The 19,455-nt window shown below is 47.2% G+C and overlaps 1 protein-coding gene across 1 annotated transcript in view; it reads left to right on the forward strand.

Moving 5' to 3' along the window:
* The window catches only part of SRP68 (signal recognition particle 68), a 405,645-nt gene that overhangs the window by 308,396 nt on the left and 77,794 nt on the right, over window positions 1–19,455 (forward strand). The window contains exon 12 of the mRNA XM_069654716.1: window positions 11,658–11,752. Within this exon, the coding sequence (XP_069510817.1) occupies window positions 11,658–11,752 (95 nt within the window). The remainder of the gene's footprint in view (window positions 1–11,657; window positions 11,753–19,455) is intronic.

Consider the following 19,455-nt stretch of genomic DNA (forward strand, 5'->3'; position numbering starts at 1 on the left):
CAATGTGTCTTCCCCAACGAGAGGATCTTCTCTCGCGAGAGGAAGGTCGGGTTCTCCATCCAGAGGTCAATACTCTCAACCTTCATGCATGGTTTCTGAGAGGTTGAGACACAGTGATTGGGACCTCCCGGATGCCGTGATGGAGGTGTTGCTTTCGGCTAGGCGGCCGGCAACAAAGTCCCTGTACCGTTGCTGTTGGCGTAAGTTTTGCGACTGGTGCAGAGGAAAGCATGTGGAGCCTTTTCAGTGCTCGATTTCGGAGGTTTTCTCCTTCTTGCTTTCTTTGGCCCACAAGGGTCTTCAAGTAGGCACCATTTAAAGGTCATTTGGCAGCGCTATCTATATTTCAGCGCTCTTCAGAGGAATGCTCTGATTTTAAAATTCCACTGATCACTCAATTTTGTAAGGGCTCACGGATGTGTTCCAGCTGTCGCTGTTTCAGGTGCTGGTCCTTGGACCTTAATTTGGTTTTCAAATTTCTGATGGGTGCTCCGTTTGAACCTTTGCACTCTTGCCCATTAAGATTGTTGACACAAAACTGTTTTCTTGGTTGCAGTCACATCTGCTAGAAGAGTGAGCGAGTTGCAGGCACTTTCTTCTAAGCCACCCTTTACTTTGTTCCACAAGGAAAGGGTTGTATTGAGAGTACGTCTGTCCTTTTTACCTAAGGTTGTGTCAGAATTTCATTTGAGTCAGAAGGTGGTACTCCCCGCTATCTATCCCCTTCCTCATCCTAGTAAGGAAGAGGAAAGGCTCCATAGGTTGGATCCTAGAAGAGCTTTGCGCCTTTATCTCTCCAGGATGGCTAAACTCAGAGTGGACGACCAGCTCTTTGTGGGGTATACTGGACACCGTTTAGGACAGGCTGTTTCTAAGCAGACCTTGTCTAGGTGGATTATCCTCAATATTTCAGAATGCTACCAGTTGGCCGGTAAGGACACTCCTGAGGGTCTGCGGACTCATTCTATCAGGGGCATTGCTACTTCAACAGCCCTCCAGAGAAGGATGCCAGTAATAAATATCTGTGACGCTGCAATGTGGTTTTACGTTTGTTAAGCATTACTCCCTGGATACTTCCCTGCTCAGGGTGTTGCCTTTGGTAAGGCAGTGCTTTACTCTGCTATCTAATTGGATATGTCTAAATTATTTTCCCTCCTCCACTCATTCGTACTGCTTTGGGAGTCTGTCATAGATGAGGGATACGTTGGAGGACACAATCCATTCGAAGAACAAGTTACTTACCAAACTGGTAACGTTCTTTAGACTGGATGTTCCTCCAACATATTCCTCATCGCCCTCCCAGCCTACCCCTCTCACGAATTTTCCAAGCCAGTACAATTTACGTCCCGCAAGGGTGAAAAAACATGAACTGAGGCTACGGGCGCCGTGCGTGCTACTTATAACATCCGATGACGTCCCCCTCGACGGAGGCCTTCGAGGTACATCGACCAGACGCAAGGATGCCTCTGCTGAAAAACATTCCGAAGCTGCACAGCTGTGGACATTACATGTCATACATAGATGAGGAATATGTTGGAGGAACATCCAATCGAAAGAGCGTTACCAGTTTGCTAAGTATTTAACACAAATGAGAGTGTCACCTCTGTTGCGTTGCGCAGCCCTAGTACAGATAGTTAACTTCAAAGATAAGCTTGATCAATGACATTGAGAGACAAACGTCCAAATTGTACTAAAAAGATGAAGTCATCAGCCCTAGTGCTTAGTCCAAAGTTTGTGAAACAGAACTGTCGACACGTGTTTCGACCCTATATATCGGGTCCTTTTCAAGGCAAAACGTAAGGTAGCAGTCCCGTAGAATATGGAGGAGAATATAGCATCGCCGATAGGCGACGCTTGTAAGACTCAATTGTGAATATGGCCCGATCGGTGGTGCCAATATATTCAGCAAGGTGCTGTTATTGCAAACACGATCTGAGCATGTTGGAATGGGATATATTGAAAAGATTTGAGGATTGGTTTGTTAACAGACACAGTTGATAGGGTGAAACCTATCTATACTGGGGTTAGATCCCCTCTCGAAGCTGCATGTCCCGGCATAGATTCCTGGAAAAAAGTTTAAGTAACTTTTTCTTCTCTTTCCACTGCGGCATCTGAAAATGGCTGCCTCAGTGAAATTGACTTAGTTTCACATCAGTGTGCATTACGCACGCTGACGTGAAACTGAAGGCAATCCAACCCACAGGCCATGAGGAGGAACCTCCTCCTCACATATCCCAGGGGTTGGATTTCAGTTTTGTGCGATCACTGCTTTGCAGCAATCACACAAAATGCAGTGCCAAAAAGGACGAGCTATCTCGTCCTTGGCACTTAAGGGGTTAAATACTCGTTTACACTAGAACACTTCTGAATACTTGATAATGCACTTCAAAGGACACTTTCACTTTTGTGTTTGTTTGCTGTTACATTTGTAGCAATGTTTGTAAGGGAAAAGACAATGTTATTGTATTATTGGTTATTACGCGCACCTGCGGTTTTTAACAGTTTATACAGTAATACATTTACTCTTTAAACACATATAGTAAAGTCACTTTAAGGGAAGAAAATGGTTAAGTAGTGTCACATTAGCTTAGTTCCAGGTTAAAGAGAGATTTTCATCACCCAGTAAGTCTTGAGTCCAAAAACACAATCCTAGCTACAGGCAGTTGGGAGAGGGCTCAGAATCTTGACAATCAACAGAATACGAAGAGTTCCAGAGGATTTCTTCCGGTCTCTAGTGTAATAGAAGCAGCAAGTTAACTAACAAGGGAGACCTGTAAAACGACTCGAAGGGACACAAGCAGCGGGGCTATGGACATAGCCTGAGGTATACGAAATACACCATAGTTGGTAGAACACGTTCACTGCCACCAGCCATAACTAGGTGATTGTCTGCGACTAAAAAGTCGCAGGAGCAGAGAGAGGGGGGATACCAAGTACTAAGTATCTCTCTATCATAAGAACTGTAGTTACTTGAGGATACAGAAAAATAATCTTAAAAGGAACCCTTTAGGGTCCCCAGCAGCACTGCACATAAGGAGCTCTGTACTGCAATAGTAAAAACACAGATGCCTTTAAGAGCTATGGAGCAGACAGACGCCATAGTACATGTAAAATAGAAAGAATAGGGTTCCAACAGACAGAGCCCACAAGAATGAATGAATGAATGAATGAATGAATGAATGAATGAAAGAAAAAAGGCTTCACTCATTCAGGATTTAAAGAAAAGGGTCCAGAAGTCCAGCAAAAAGTGCTGGGGGTCTCACTAAGAGAGGGGATGAAGAATAAAAATGATAATTTCCCTAACACAGACCATCCCTCCAAACATACCCAGGTATAATGGAAAGGTCTCTCGCACAAAGGAATGAATCCAAAATGTCCCATACAGGCATCTGCCAGTCAGAACTGGTTTCAGGCTGACTACAGTTCCCAGTCCTGAGCGACACAGCCAGTGCCCACAGGCGGCCACCTACCCGCGGGCAAAGATGGACGGACAAGGGATAGTTGTTGGGGATAATTTTCATTTTTTGGGCCGATTCCCCTCAACCTGAGACCCCCAGCACTTTTGCTGGACTTGTGGCATTTTTTGCTTCACTCGCCCGAGTGGGACTTTTTGCCCCTGTATTATTTTTGACTTTTAATGAAGTCATACTTTCCTCCAGTATTTGTTGCCACACACTGCACCCTATGTGCAGTGTTGCTGGGGTGTCCATTGGGATTCCCTTCATATCTTTTACTTTTTCCTGAGAAGAACTATTCTCAAGAATAGTTGGATACTTTCTCTTACTTACCTTTATTTTTTGTGGGGTTCAGCACACCCCACCGTATGTGGAGTGCTGAGGGGCTACACTGTAACTCCTTTCCCACTGCTCCTGTAACTTGCTGCTGGCAGTGGATACCTTTTTACCCTTTTTGTGTTCGTTACCGACAGGCTTTTAGGGAGGATTCTCAGAAATTTGCTTATTTCCCTTCACCTTAGAGACCCCCGGCAACTTTGCTGGATTGTGAGGACTTTTTTTTTCCCTGGAGAAAGTGTGAGCCATTCTCCCACTCTCTCAGGTATTTTGATGTGTGTTTTACTCTTGCGTTCTTTGGTGATGGAGTTTTAGATAACCCCATAGGCGGCATCTTTTTATTGTTGTCATACAGCACCTTTAGTGCAGTGGCACAGGGTTGTCCTTTGGACTCCCCAAGGTTTAAATACCTTCTCTGGGTCGAACTACTGTTCCTCAGAGAATGTAAAGTTAAATTGACTTTACTAGTCTTTTTAAATTCATAGACCCAGCACACACCATCTTACAATTGAGTGCTGGAGGGGTTACCTAGTAACCCCTGTGTCTAAACACTCTTGTAGCAGTCAAATGCTACCCTTTCCTATCGAAATGGCTGGTGGCAGTGGTTTTATAACAAACTACCATGATTTTCCCTGACAACAAACACCAGTAGCTAAAAATCAAGGTAGCCATGTTTTTCAATATGGCACCCAGGACCCCTCTGTCAAAACACTCTGGTCATCTTTTTTCGCCTTTTCTTTGTGGAAAGGTCCTTCTGGTTTTTAACTCTGCATGCCAAAAAAGGTTTGGTCCCTTTGTGCATGAGCCTTTGGCGGGCTTCAGGACTGAAGTCCGCCCATGGCGTCTGAGTGTCCGGGCTGGGCAGGAAGTGAGGGAGGTGCCCGAAACTCCCTGTGCTTAGTCTCCTAGGAGACCAAAATGCACTCTAGTGTGATTGGCTGGCAGACTGTCCAGCAAGGACAGCCACCCTGCTGGGTGAGTGGCAGCTAGGCTGGAATGAATGGGAGAAAACTGTTTAAAAGGCGAGTCTCCAGGACTGCAAGGCAGAGTCGACCACTGCAACAAAAGAACTGAAGACTAGCTGGAAGAGGGCAACTGCTGCAACCACTGGACCGTTGCTTTTCCCGCTGAAGCCCTGCTGCAACCCCAAATTGCCAGATCTCCAATCGACAGAGAAGCTCCTTCAAGGACGGCTTCCCCCTTTTGAGTTGGTGGGACCAATCAACTCAGCTAACGCCTGGAGACCATTCTCTAAGCTGGTTAAGGTTAACCAGGGGGAAGGACACCCGTTTGTGTTTGGAAGCCACATCTACTTGAGCTGAAGTGACACCATTTTGTTTGCTCCGACGAAGATCCCGTGCAGTGCAGGAGTCGCCCCAAAGTCCTCCCTCTTGTCCCCACGACTGAGGCTCAGTAACAGCGAGACCTGTAGGACCTGCCAAGAACCAACGTCTTCAGCTGAATCTTTTTGCTCCACTTTAAGGTACTGTATCATATGGTTGAGGGATCCCAACTCTTGTGGTGGTAGATTGTGAAACTTTCCCAACTTGTAGGCCTAATCAGCTTGTGACCCGACAGATCTTTCTTTATCGTCTGAACTACTTCTAAAAACTTTTACAAAGACTTCTCCATTTGTACCATAACTGTGCTATCATATTCAAGAACATTAGACTTTTGACATTGGCCTGGCCTATTGAATCGTATTGACCCTCCTCGTACATTGAACCTTTGCATTATCTAAAAGAAGTGTTTTCTAACCCTTTGTACAAACCTGCTTTTTATTCCTATTTAAAAGTACTGAAGTGATATTTGGCTCTTTTTCAGGGGAGCCCAAACTGTCTCTATAACTTAGTAGTATATTGGTGTTTAATATTGAGTTGATTTCTACTATTGAAAGTTTTCTCAATGACTGTGTAAATAAATGTTTAAGTATTTTTTACCAAGAAACCTTGAGTGTAAGTGTCTACTTGAACTACTGTGATTGCAATACTTCTGTGTAGCTTCTTCTACTGCTCACATTCCCTCTTGAGATAAGCCTGGCTGCTCAGCTCGCTACCAAAAGTGTGTGCGCACAGCCGACGCACTGAGATTTCAACGAACACTTGCTCGGTGGGATTATAACCCGGGACATTTTTCATCCAGTATTTACTTGCGACATGCGAATTAGTAATACGTTTAGAACATGTGACTTGAACTTGAGCACTATTTGTTTCGAAAAAGGCTCTTGTGAAGCCGAAACACGTGTAAACTTTTGGGCACCACAATATTTCTCAAAATTTGCCAAATTTGTTCTTTTCAAAATATAAAATACCCTTTTCACAAAGGAGAATTAACCATGTGGCGCAGTTATTGTGTGGGAAAACAATTCTTCATGTAACTAACCAGAGGTAGGGGTTTTGGTCGGAAGGGACATTAGGTCGCAGACATAAGAAGTTGTACTCCAGAAAACCCTCAAACCTGAACATAGTTATCTCAAGCGGGGTCAAAGGGAGCTGTAGGGGAGTTACACAGAGATTCCCAGTGACAAGTATTGAAATAAACTCTTATACACAATGTTTCTTAATTAAACAATTATTAATTTAACAATCAGAGTAGGCCTTGTTCAGAAGGGGGCAATATAATAGTAACACACAAATACACTTCAAAATCCACGCTTAATATTTCTAAACCAGTAACTACTCTTTTGGGATGGCACACATAAACTTCCTACACCCTCAGGTGACTTTAGTAACTAGGACACTGTGGACATTAATATACCACTGTTTGCATTTGGAATCAAATTTAAGAGTTTGGCAAAGAAAAAGGTTATTAGAACAGAACAAGAGATCACACAAATATTCTGAAGCAGGTAAGTACTTTTGGTAACCCCCAATGCAAAGTTAGTTAATCTCTTCCTGGAAGGAGGGTAAAACACAATGTCAAAGGGCAGAAGAGTCATTCATGGAGCCAGGCCAGGCCAAACTCAATTGGGCAAACGTCTAGGTGAGCTGAAGTCTTTGTAGAAAAGAAAAATTCAAAGCAGGGACACAAGCTGTTTAGACTTGTGAAGTAATGAAGCTATCAGCAACTCTACAGAGCAACCAAAAAGAGGTCTCGCCAACAGAGAACAAGTGTAGTTACACAACAAGAGGCAAGTTCTCTTAGACTGTACAGTACAATTAGGTTGAAGAAAAGGGCAGCAGATGACTTCAGTTCCTGTGCAGCTCTGCAGATCCTAGTGTTCCTGGGCCTCAGTCGTGGGGACAAGAGGGAGAACGCCTGGCGACTCCTGCAGTGCAATTGGACAGTCATCGACCGCAACCGTCAATCTTTAAACAAGTGGCCCTTCAGTGTTTCAGCTCCTCGCGTCTACCGCAAATAGCAACACTGCGGTTCCTGGCTGTCGAGATGGACTTTCCTTGCATCTGGGGTCCAGCAATCCGTTGAGGTGGCTCAGGCTCGGTCAGTCCTGCTTCCTGGGAGTCCGGAGGATCTTCCTGGAGCTCGTGGCCAGCTTAAAAGCAACGCACACAAACTGGTGTTCCTCTCCCTGGCTGTTCGGTTCCAGCAACAACTGCAGTGGAATTTCAACCAGCTCTGAGAGGATGTCCAGGTAGCTTACTTTGGAGTTGATTGGTCCCACCAACTCTAGGGGAGAAGCCATCCTTGCAGGGCTTCTCTAGTCGATACGAAATTGGAGTTTTGCACCTTTACCGCGGGCTGTGTTGACAGCTGCAGGAAAGGGTCCTAAAGGTGTTAATTTTTACCAAAATGGCCCCTGTCTTCTTTTTTCACCATTTTAGTGTTTTTCGTCATTTCTTGTTCCTTCCCCTGACATCCAGGGTGGGGAATTCCTTTGTGTGATTTGTCTTCGGTGACAGTCCCCTGGACACCACGCCCAGGCTCTAGTCTGTGAGAGCAGGAAGTGAGGGAGGAGTCCAAAACTCCACAGCCCTTTGTTTTACGCCTTGCTTGAATGGGGACAAATGCCAGTGGGGGGGCTGGCTGTCCTGAATGGACAACCAGACCGCCCCTTCTTTTAAAATGCGGGGAGAGAATGCAGAGGTTGTGCTGTAATTCCTGATAAATACTGCGAACTTTGAAGCTAAAGATATGTCGACCACTGGAACTTAAACCGATGGAAAAGCAGCTGAGATGATTTCCAGCGATCAGAGAGCCTGCTGTGTAACCAGAGCCTGCTGTAGCCGTTCCTTCCAATCGACCTGGGGTCTCCGAAACAACGACTCCGACCCAGAGCCTGATGAGACCCACTAGACTCCAGAAGACCTGCATTTTGAGCCATCCCACGCGTTGCTGCGACCTTGCGTTGTTGCAATACACCAATACCCTGGGACCTCAAGCCATCGTGCACTGTCTTCCGAATCCCGAATCTCGCTGAAACCTCATGGGCATTCTGGTGGATCTCCAGAGACATGAATCGCGTCCGAAAAGTCCCCTCACCAGAGTGCTGGACCTTTGTAACGACAAGAATTCAACCGCAAATTTCTGTCTTCTTCTGTGCTCCTTGAAAAGGTGCCAAATCTGCAAAACCGCATTTCGCCGCAAGGGAAACCTTCCTTAGAGCCTTCTTCATCGATCCCTGCTGCAAAGTCCCTTCTGAGGTCTTGTTTTCCGTCTCCATGACAAGGAATCCACTGACTGGGTATTTGGCTGCAGACCGTGAAGTTCTCCTGCTGCAAAATCTTGTTCAATGCTGAGTTACTGTGTTAGCTTGGGTATGTACTTATTTTAAGCCCGTTAGGATTTCTGTGTAGCTGTGTGGTGTTTTCTGTGATTTGGGAGGTCCCTCGTCCAGTACACCTAGTCACAGTGCTAGAATCCTGCTAGGGTGTCTTGTGCAAAGCCCCTGGACCCTCTTCTAACTCTAAAGTGAAGTAATTACCTGTTTGCCCAGTTTTCCTAAGGAACTCTGACTTTTGCTACTAAAGAACCTATTCTGACACTGCCTGTTGTCACTAGTCCTAGTGACCCCCTCCCCCTCTTCTGCCAATGAGAACACTCATGCTCCAAGAATAAGGGAAAGACTGTCAAGAGATTGCGACTTCTGCCTAGAAAAGAAAATAAGTGTCTTAAAAGTTACTTACTTGTAAAGATTTGGTTGGTAACTGTATTTCTAAGAGTGAACAGTTAAAGTTCTTACTTGAATGTGTGATGCACTATTCTTAAAAGTACGGTTAACATCTTTCCTTCCTTAGCCACTGTTTTGCCAACCTAATAGAAAGTAGATGTGAAGGTATTTTACTCTCCTGTGATTAGGTTGTACCTCTTCCCAAAAGTAAAGTGCTGGTATCACCAGATTAGTCCTTTGAGGATAATTGTATGAGTGTCCCCCAACTGGGTCTTGCTACCCTGACTTGACTATTCACCAAAAGTATATTGTCCAGTTGACTAAGTATTTGTATTTGTATTTGTATTTATTTATTTGTAATGCGCACCAAACCCAAGGGTAACTGGGCGCAGAGGCAGCAAGAGGGTTGCAAAGCTTCGTTACATACAGTAAGGTGAGGTCCAGCTGGGGTTACATTGCCGGACGTATCACGCCAAATAGGATAGGTAGAGCATGTACATTAGAGGCAGTAATATGCATATTTACATTCAATGAGTAAGCTAGAGCATATATATTCGGGCAGTACTATAAACATATTTACATTCAATGAGGAGCCACATGGTACTGGCGAGTCCGGGTCTCAAGAGTCGTTATGAGTCGAGAGATTTGAGCCAGTGGACGGTCCTGGCTCTGAACTGGTGGTAGGGTAGGTCCTCCCTGCAAGTCGGAGGGAGGGAGTTCCAGAATTGTGCTGCTTTTACTGGAAAGCTATTGCCCCCAGATGTAGTACGTTTGAACCTGGGCACAAGTAGAAGGTTGGAGTTGGCCGTTCTTGAGGGGCGGGAGAGGGTAGGTCTGGTAAATCTGGCGATGAGGTATTGGGGGGCTGCTTGGTGGAGGCATTTGTGAATCGGAGACACCGATTTAAGGAATATCTTGTCCTTGGTGGATAACCAATTGACAGATCTTCTGGAATCTGAAATATGGGCTTTCTTTGGGATACTGAGGGCCACTCTGAAGGCATTATTTTGGAGGATTTGGATTTTGTTAGAGATATATTTGTTGCACCCTACGTATAAGGCATTGCAATAGTCCAGCTTGGACAGGATCAGCGCCCTGGCCAAGGTGGTGCAGTTGGTGGGGGAGAGAAAGGGTTTGGCTGCCCTGATGAGTTTGCAAGTGTAGGAAGTGGCGGATGCCATTGCGTTCACTTGTTTGTTAAGGGTAAGGGTGGAATCTAGATAGAATCCGAGGGTTTTAACCTCCTTAGCTACCATGATTTTGTTATCGTCAATTATGAAGGATGAATATTTGTGGCCCAGTTTGTTGAGGTAGTGTGTCGAGCCTAGAATGAGAAGTTCCGTCTTGTCATCATTCAGGCATAGACCGTGTGAGGCCATCCATGCCTGGATGATGAGGTACACTTTATTAACGAAGGCCAAATCCTTGTCATAATCCCCCGACAACGGGATGAGGATCTGGGTATCATCGGCATAATTAGTGTAGGTGATATCTAGATCGTCTAGATCATCGAAAAGGGGCTTCGTGAAGATGTTATAAAGTGTAGGGGAGACGCAAGATCCTTGCGGCACGCCACACGCGATAGGGGTGGGGTCGGCCGCAGAAGATAGTGAGAAGACTCATCGTACGGTTATTAAGGAAGGAATGGATCCAGTTGGTTGCTTCTTGAGAGAAGTGGGCGGCTATTTGTAGGTGGTTACACAAGATCTCATGGTCGACCAGATCAAAGGCCGCGGAGAGATCAAGGCGAAGCAATAGTGCTGTCTTCCCCTGGTCTCTCAGCTCGTCTATCTGTGTCTTGAGATCTATGAGTGCGGTTTCTGTTCCGTGTTGTGGCCTGAAGCCCGATTGTCGGACTCCTAAGAGTTGGAAGTGCTCAAGGTGTTGTTGGATCTGTTGGTAAGCTATTTTGTCAATGATTTTGAGAAGGAATGGTACTGTGGTGATAGGGCGGTAGTTAGTTGGGGTGGAAGGGTCTAAGTTCGGTTTTTTAAGCTAAGGGAGGACCCAAGACTGTTTTAAGTTGTTGGGTACGTGATTTGTACTAAGAATCATTATACAACTGGAAGAGTCTACTGCCCTTGCATTACTGAATGTAATTGTAAAAAGTAACCATTGGTTTTTACTCCCCAAGAATAGGTGTGACCTATACTGAATGTGTATGAAAAGGTTTGACTTACCTACACTACTGTTAGTTCTTTAAATAAGGTCTGTGCTTTGATCTGTGAGCTTTAAAGCATTGCGTTGTTTTGTTAATTGTGGTTCTATATAATGTTATAGCACTTATTTCCCTCACAAATTATCTGGGCCTACTTGTATTTAAATAAAACATTTATTTGTACAATACATAGCATTTCAGCGTTTCTTTGGACCATTTGTATTACAATTTCATTTGTACTGATTCTACAGCCCTCTCTCCCGCCTACGATAAGCCTGGCTGCTCTGTCTACACTACCCTGAACTCAGGGGGTACAGCCTTGTACTAAGAGTGGAGTGTTTACTGCCTCAGTTGAATGGTTTTACTCAGAAAAACAGTCCTAACAAGTACCCCTGCCTTACAAGTCATAAGCACTCTCAAGGCAGAGCACAAAACAGAGCCATGACGTCAGGCTTGAGATTCAACCTGGCTGGGAGAAAAGCGTGTCGCAAATCCAGAAAAGCCAGTAAGAAGGTACAGGGGGCTTCCACATGTTGCAAAAGTGGGCTTTCTGCTTAACCCTTTGCAGATTGTGAGATTCTGATCAATACATTAGAAATATGCTGCCAACAACGATGAAAACTGGTTTCTTTCTTCACAGAACCTGGTGGAGCTTCCACAGCTGCCTGGACTGGAAGATGATAGGAACTTTCAAAATGAGATAAGACTTAAAACACTGGTATACAAGGCTTACAGGTGAGAAACATGTATGACTTTGACGGTTTTATTAATGTACCATCTGAACACATTATTTTTTGACAATGAGTATATTTCCCGTTTGTACACCATAGACAATGTTATCCTCACTGTCTTGAGAGGAAAAATGTCTACGCTTTTTGTCAGGTACCCTTCATGTAGTGGTATAGTACTCTTCAAAGATGGCCATTATGTAGATGTTGGCCCAGTGATCACACCATAGAGCAGTGTAAAATGTGTCGAGCAATATATCAAAGCTTCAAAGACAGGGAGGCCATTAGATTGGGGATGCGTATGCCTTCTTCCGATGCATTTTCTGTTACCACTTCCCTAGGGCTTCTGCATTCCCAAAGACCGATTGGAGAAATCCATTTTCTCTAGAGCTTTGGTGATTGGCTCTGACATCCATGGGTCTTCTTCAGAGGTTGATGAGCTCCCCCAACCCTTACAGCACCCCTGCCTCCTTAATTGCTTTGTTGCCCTCTGTGTGGTCACTGTCACAGCCTGTCCCATCTCCCTGAACTCTTATAGCTCCCAGGCTGTTGAAACAAATGACAGCTTGAGCTTTGTTGGCTTGGCTGTGTTGGGGCGATTTATCACTTTTATGCTTCATTCCCCTCTCCAAGTGAGACCCCCAGCACTTTTTGCTGGACTTCTGGACCTTTTTCCTTCTGTCCTGAATGAGTTCATTTTTATGGCATCTACCTGTTCTGTGTTATACTTTCTCTATGTAGTCTACTTTCCTCCATATCTCTTCTAAGGCATAGGTGTTTAACTTTTGCAGCACACACAGCTCCTTATGGGCAGTGTTACAGGGAACCCTTTGGGTAATCCTTTGCGATTCTTTCTTTATCCTTACTTTCTACTGTTTTTAAGGATAGAAAGATACTTTGTATATCTCTCCTAAAACCTTTGTTCTGAGATATTAGCACACTTTTTGTGGAGTGACATGGGGATACTTAGTATCCCCTTTCTCTCTGCTCCTGTGAATTATTAATCACATAGACAACCTTCTAGCTATGTCTGGTGGCAGTGGACGTGTTCTAACTATTGTTATTTTTTCACCGCAGACGATAATAGTCTCGGTTATGCACAATGGGATCACCTAAGTACTAACTTGGTGGCTCCTTTCTTTTTAAGCCATTTCTAGCTTAGTTGTTCTTTGTTAGCCCTTCTACTGTTCTGGGAGGGGGAGATCTGTGTGTGTATTTTACCTTTGGTGGGGACACTTGCATGTCCCGGCCTAGGCTTCAGTGTGTGTGTGGGCAGGCAGGAATTGGGAGAAGAGTTTTTCACTCCCCTGATCTTATTCTGCCCAAGTGCCTGAATGGAACTAGCACCCATTGGGGGGGTCTGGCTGGCCTGACTGGACACCCAACCGCTCTGTTCTGTAAACTGCTGAGATTGCAGAAGAGTGTGTGCTGAAACTGAATAAATGGTCCGGTTTCTGAGGTGAAAGGCAAGTCGCCCACTGGAAACTGAAGTAACCGAAGAAAATGACCAGAGACTCCTGCAGACCCTTAGCAACACAGTGAAGCGACCACTGCTGTCCTGGCCTCCTATTCTGTGCGACAGAGGAACTACGAAGAGGATTCCTCCTTCCCCTTTGACTGGTGGGAACAACCAGTCCTGAGACGAACTATAATCTGAGCCGTCTCCCGAGACCCTGTGACTTTCCAGAGGTGCAGACTGCGAATATCAGGAGACCTGTGACCCAATTGCAGTGCATCGTGTTTGGAAGGACAAATCCGTCGAAGTCTTTGCTGAGCTCCAGGTGAACCTCCAGAGACACAATCAACTCATCCAAGTCCCCTTACCAGAATGCTGGACTCTAAGAATCAAAGAAGATTGACCAGGCAAATCGGGTCCTCTGTTGGTGCTGCAGAAAAGGCACCAAAACTGCAGATTGATCAGAGAAGCTGAAGAAATTCATGCCAGAAGTCCCCCTTCGAGGATGCTCCTGAGAGATCCCGTCCATTGTCCTGCCTTTGGTCACCAGACCAAGGAATCCGGAGGTCGGGTGCAGCGCTGCCACATCGGGGACAATCCAGCCTTGAACATTTCTTCTAACCTAAGGTACAGAGGGGAAAAAGGGTATCTCTTACTTTGATCCAAGAAGTCACTGCAGAGCTTTGGAGTGCACTTGGCGTTGCCCAGGTGTCCACCCTTACCTCTGACCCAAGCTGCCAGCTTGTGTCCCTTTTGCGAGTCCTTTAACAGGGTCTCCGTTATTCTTCTACTATCCTAAACTAGAGACTCAAAGTATCCACAGAAACATTTGCTGTTCTGCTGCTTCCTCAGACCTTGAGCCCTCTTCGAACTGCCTTTTAACTAGGGTTGCAAATTGGACTTTAAAAGTCTTAGTTGTTAAGATTTTCTTCTCCAGCATGGTGTCTGACATGGATTCAAATGCCCATGAATATTCCCCGTCGTTAGGCTGGGAATCCTCGGTAAAAGAAAAAAAGTTTCACTTTTGTTTATAAACTGTCTTTCTCCTATAAACCAAACACTGAGCTCTGGGTCATACTGCCCCCAGCCAATGGCTGTCCTCTCCCTAAACCCCTCCTCTGGCAGCCATCTTCAGATTTTTACTGCACGTTCAAGTGTTGGGAGTCCTCGTGTTTCTCTCTTAGAGCTTTCTGCGTTTTCTGCAATTCTTGGCTAGGAAAACCCTATTTTTGTTAAATCGAGCCTGTGTGCTCCATAGTTTCTTCTTCCGATTAACAGGGATCTGTTTTTCGGCATATTTTATATCCCCTCAATGGCAGATTCATCAAGCGTTTCTTCTTGGAAGTTTCCAGAAGGCCATCTGACCTACACCACGCTGGATCATGTCGGAGAAGGAGGACGGGGCTTCCCTCTTCAATCTCTGCACCAGCTGAGATTTACTGAATGTTTTCACGGACGACAAGCATTCCCAGTGCCTTTTATTTTCTTCATCCGACGCACAAGGAAGAGGATTGTGAGATTGGTCGTGGCTTTACCATGCGCACTATGAAGGATCGGCACATCATACGGGCTGCGTGTCTCAAAGCCAAGGCCCCTGCCCCGTGCGTTTCACAGGGGAATGCCGCCTCTGGATCCAGCCAGCCAGAGCGGGCTCCGAAGTCCTTTCAGGGTTCTCTATCCATGAGGGTCCAAGACGAGGACAAGCACCGCGAGTCCGGTTCGGTATGGGTCGCAGCATTGGCCAGGGCGCGTCCATCTCCAGGGCCTCAATCTCGAACCATCGCTACAGCTCTTCGTCGAAGAGAAAGTCTGCTACCCCGGGGAAGCTACAGGAGAAACTGGAGAAGGCCAAGCAACAGGAAAAGGTTGCCAACCTGCCAGTGAACGCCCAGGTGATAGAGGCTAAGTTGTCTGCATCTACCAAGCCAGTGCAAAAGATCCCGGAAAAGAGGATGCAATCTCTGAGACGGAAACTGACCCCTCAGGACCCAAAGAAGGGGGTGGGGGGAGTGGAAAAACTCCAGGGCACGGATATTTCTTCTTCCGACGTAAGGGTTCCGTCCACCCCATCCTGGAGGACATTGGAGACAACAACTACGGAAACGTCGAGGAGGTAACCGCCGAAGGCGACTATGTCGGGCGGGGGGGGGCATAGGCGCTGGGTCCAGCGACTTTACTCCTCAGGCACCTCCCAGAGATCTGTCTCATGGTATTCTCTCGACCCTCCACACGCTGGTGTCAGAGATTCAGAAGAGGATGCCAGAACTCAACCAGCGACGACCCCGTTGACACTGGGGCCACCACCGAAGAAGAGGAGGAGGCACCCTACGCCTCCGCTCCAACCGCTGATATCCCCCCCTCACCCCCTAGGGATACAGGGACGGACATGGCGACGACTGACACCGATGACGACGGCAGTCTCTCTCTGCCGCCAAGGGCCTCTCCCCCGGATGAAGTTGGCTCCTTCCACTCAATTATCGCCTGCGTTTGGGAGCTGTGTCAGCTCGCACCAGAGGAAACGAAGGAGGGCTTCCTGTATCAATGCCAGGAGGCGAAGCGGAAGAACATCTTGGTGGTGCCCCTCCTGGACGACGACTGGGACGATGGGCTGGCACTGCTGAAAAACCCCGGCTCACATATGGCGAAAAGGGACCGGCTTGAAAAGAAATACCGGGTCCCGGAGTCTGCACCCAAGTGTTCGCAGTCTCAGCCGTTACCGGACTCAGTGGTCTCGGCTGCTGCGAGGAAGAAGTCGTCCAACTCGTCGTCATCAGCCTCCGTTCCCACAGGCAGCGAGGGGAAGAAGCTGGACGCCATGGGTAGGAAGGTAGTCTACTCAGCAGCGACGATGGTCGAGGCGGTCAACGCTTTGGCTATTCTGGCCAGGCACAACCGGGAGCTTTGGTACATGATGGCTCCGATCCTGGATTTCCGCCCCGAGGACAAGCGGGTCAAGGTGATGGAGATCCTTCCGGAAGGCAAGGTGGCATCAGACCGTGCCACTACCGTGGCCCTGGACATTGCGGAACAGGGTTCTGCCAGATGGGCAGCGCGCTTTGCCTCCATTGTCGTGGCTGGCCGAAGGTCACCAGCTTTAGGCAGGAGGTCCAGGCAAGTGTCTTGGACATGCCGTTTGACTGAGACAATCTCTTCGGATAGGCTGTCGATGAATCTATTCAGGCCATCAAGACGGACACAGAGGGACCGTGCCCTGGGCACGCTGCAACAGCACTGTCCGTCCTTTCATTCCTCAGGAGGGAAGTCGGGCAGGTCTTTGAAGAATTTTGGCGGAGGATCGTCCTCTTACCGCCAACCCTCCGTTCCACGACCCAGGAAGCCTACAGGGGTCGTTCCAAAGCCTTTGTTGTGGCCGCCGTCAACAAGACTCCCAGGGTGAGACTAGCCAAGACGTCAGGGGGGGGGGGGAGGGAGACACCCCAGTGGGAGGCCGGCTGGCGAACTTCGTTAGCGTGTGGGAAAACATCTCCACTGATTAATGGGTGCTGGACTCTCTTCCCCACAGACACTTCGGAGTTTCAGCAAAAGTGCCTGTGAATACCACCAGTGGCGCGCTAGGAACAACACATCCTTCAGTTGCTGCTGGAGGATCGCGTCATGTTAAAATAAAAATTAAAAAAAGGGACGATAGAGCTGGTTCCGAAGCGACTCTGGGGCTCCAGAGTTTTCTCAGATACTTTCTAGTAAGAAAGAAGACTGGGGGAGGTCCATTCTCGATCTACAAAGACTCAAGTACATAAAGTCCCATAAATTCAGGGTGGTCACTCTACAGGAGGGAGACTTTCTGTCGTCGTTGGATCTAGGGGACGCGTACTTCCACGTCCCCATTCATGAAAAACATTGAAAGTTCCTACGCTTCGTCGTGCAAAAGAAGCACTACCAGTTTTCGGCTCTCCCCTTCGAACTGTAGTCAGCGCCCAGACTCTTTACGAAGTGCCTGGCTCCGGTGGCGGCCCATCAGCGACTACAGAGAATTCATGTGTACCCATACCTCGACAACTGGCTCATCTGTGCCAAGTCTAGAGACATTGCAGTCGATCACACGTAGAGGACCGTCCGGGTGCTGACGGATCTGGGGTTCTCGGTGAACTATGCAAAGTCCTGCTTGACTCCATCGCAGGACGCGCTATTCCTGGCAGCTCCCTCAGAGGAGTGGATAGCTGCGCTTTTGGTAAGGTGCAACGGCTGTTGGCACCGAAGATCGCCAGGGTGAGGACCATCAAGTTGCTGCTCTGCATGATGTCGTCCTGTATCTACCTGATCCAGCTCTGCGGGTTGCGGATGCAACCGCTCCAGGAATTCCTAGATGCCTGTTGTATCCAGGTGTCCGGAGGCTTTAAGGACAGGATCGTGCTCGACAAGAAGTTCCATCGAGATATAAGATGGTGGGGCGTGCGCTCCAACATCTCCGGGGGTACAGACTTCTAGAGCACCCCATACCAGGAGACAGTCACAACGGACGCTTCCCTGGAGGGATGTGGAGCTCACACCCGACGTCTCCACGCCAGAGGCCTGTGGCTGCCGGAGCAGATGACGCTACACATCAACGTCCTGGAACTACGGGCAGGGTTTTGGGCCCTCAAGTTATTTCTTCCATCCCTCAAGGGCAAAGTGGTGAGGGTCTTCATGGACAATACCACCACAATGTTTTACATCCGAAAACAGGGGGCACCAGATCTCCAACGCTCTCCAGAGAGGCGCAGGAAATGTCACACTGGGCCGTCGCCTATTCGCTCCATGGCTGCCACCAAACCGGGCCCATTTACCAGGTACCTGCAATGAGGAATAACCGGGTCATTCCAACATTGGAGGACACAGTAATTCTTCCTTGCAGGTACCATTCCCCATTCCCATTTGAGGCCCCATAGGGCTCAATGGGAATGGGGATGGAGGTAACAACGGCCAGATTACAACTTGCCCGTTGGTACCTCCTTCTTACCCGCGCGGGGCCTGGAAAGCAGCCTGGATTTACCAGGCGTCTGATCCGGGTCCTGTGATGGGAACCTCGTAATAGTGCGGAGTTGGTTTAACGGTGCCGGCACCATTACCGGCGTTGTTAAACCCATTCCGCACTAGTCGTGATGAGGCCCATAGTGTTTCAGTGTTTCTTTGGATCATTTGTGTGACAATTTCACTTGTACTGATTCTACAGCCCTCTCTCCCTCCTAAGATAAGCCTGGCTGCTCTGTCTATGCTACCATGAACTCAGGTGGTACAGCCTTATACTAATTGTCCTAACATCGGCAACGGGCGCTGCAGGGTCCTTTTCTTTTTCTTTCTTTTTTTTTTTTTGATCGGGTCAGCGGCAGGGGTTCCCCCGCTCACTATACTGTAAGTGGGAAACCCTGCAGCAATTGTAACGTGCCACATATGGATAACTTTAGACAGAAAGCACAGCTCATTTTAACAGTAGAACAATTGAAAGAAATGTGTAAGATCCGGAATCTCCCTGTCAAAGTTAAGAGAAATTAGTTGATTGTAACGTTGTTGAATCACCAAAGTTTGGGTAGTAGACCTGTCACACCTACTAACCAAGGAAATGTGGACATTGATAATCAGGATGATAATTCTCTGTCTTAGAAGAGTCAGAGGAGGGAGAAAGTCCCAGGATAGGAGCCCCTCCTTGCCTTAGCAGGCACTTTTGCCTCAACCTGTGTCCACTGGGACCCCACAAGGTCCATCACTGAATCCAGAATATGTGTCTTTTGAGAAAATTAGACTTGAATTGGAATTTAAAAGGTTGCATGCTCAAGCTGGAGCCAAACATCAGGACATCAAACTCAGGGAATTGGAAATGCAACATGCTATTGAAATTAAAAGATTGCCTCTTGAAAATGTTTCCCTCCCAGAGTCCTCTAGGTCTTCCAGTCCCAAGAAGCCGCACCTGCCTAAAGAATCAGTGAGTATGTATGATATTAAACTTGATATTTTGGATAGGTTGGGTGCTTTTGAATACAATCGTAGGATTCAGGGTCTCACGGGGGAATCGGTTGATTCCTTGGCTTTTGTCTAGGCTCCCCCAGGTTGCAACTGATGCTGTAATGGAGATGGCTGAACTTGAAAGACAGGAGTATGAGAATATGAAGCTGGCTTTGATAGCTAGATTTGGGAAAACTCCTTCCCAGTACCTTAAGAGGTTTAGGACCCTCAAAAAGACTGATGGTACCCCTTGGGCTACCTGTGTGTGTGAATGTTTGAAACATTTAGATGAATGGGTTAAGGGTTAGAGTGAACTG

The sequence above is a fragment of the Ambystoma mexicanum genome, chromosome 3q (genome assembly GCF_040938575.1).
Source record: "Ambystoma mexicanum isolate Mex_15411 chromosome 3q, UKY_AmexF1_1, whole genome shotgun sequence".
Taxonomy (NCBI): domain Eukaryota; kingdom Metazoa; phylum Chordata; class Amphibia; order Caudata; family Ambystomatidae; genus Ambystoma; species Ambystoma mexicanum.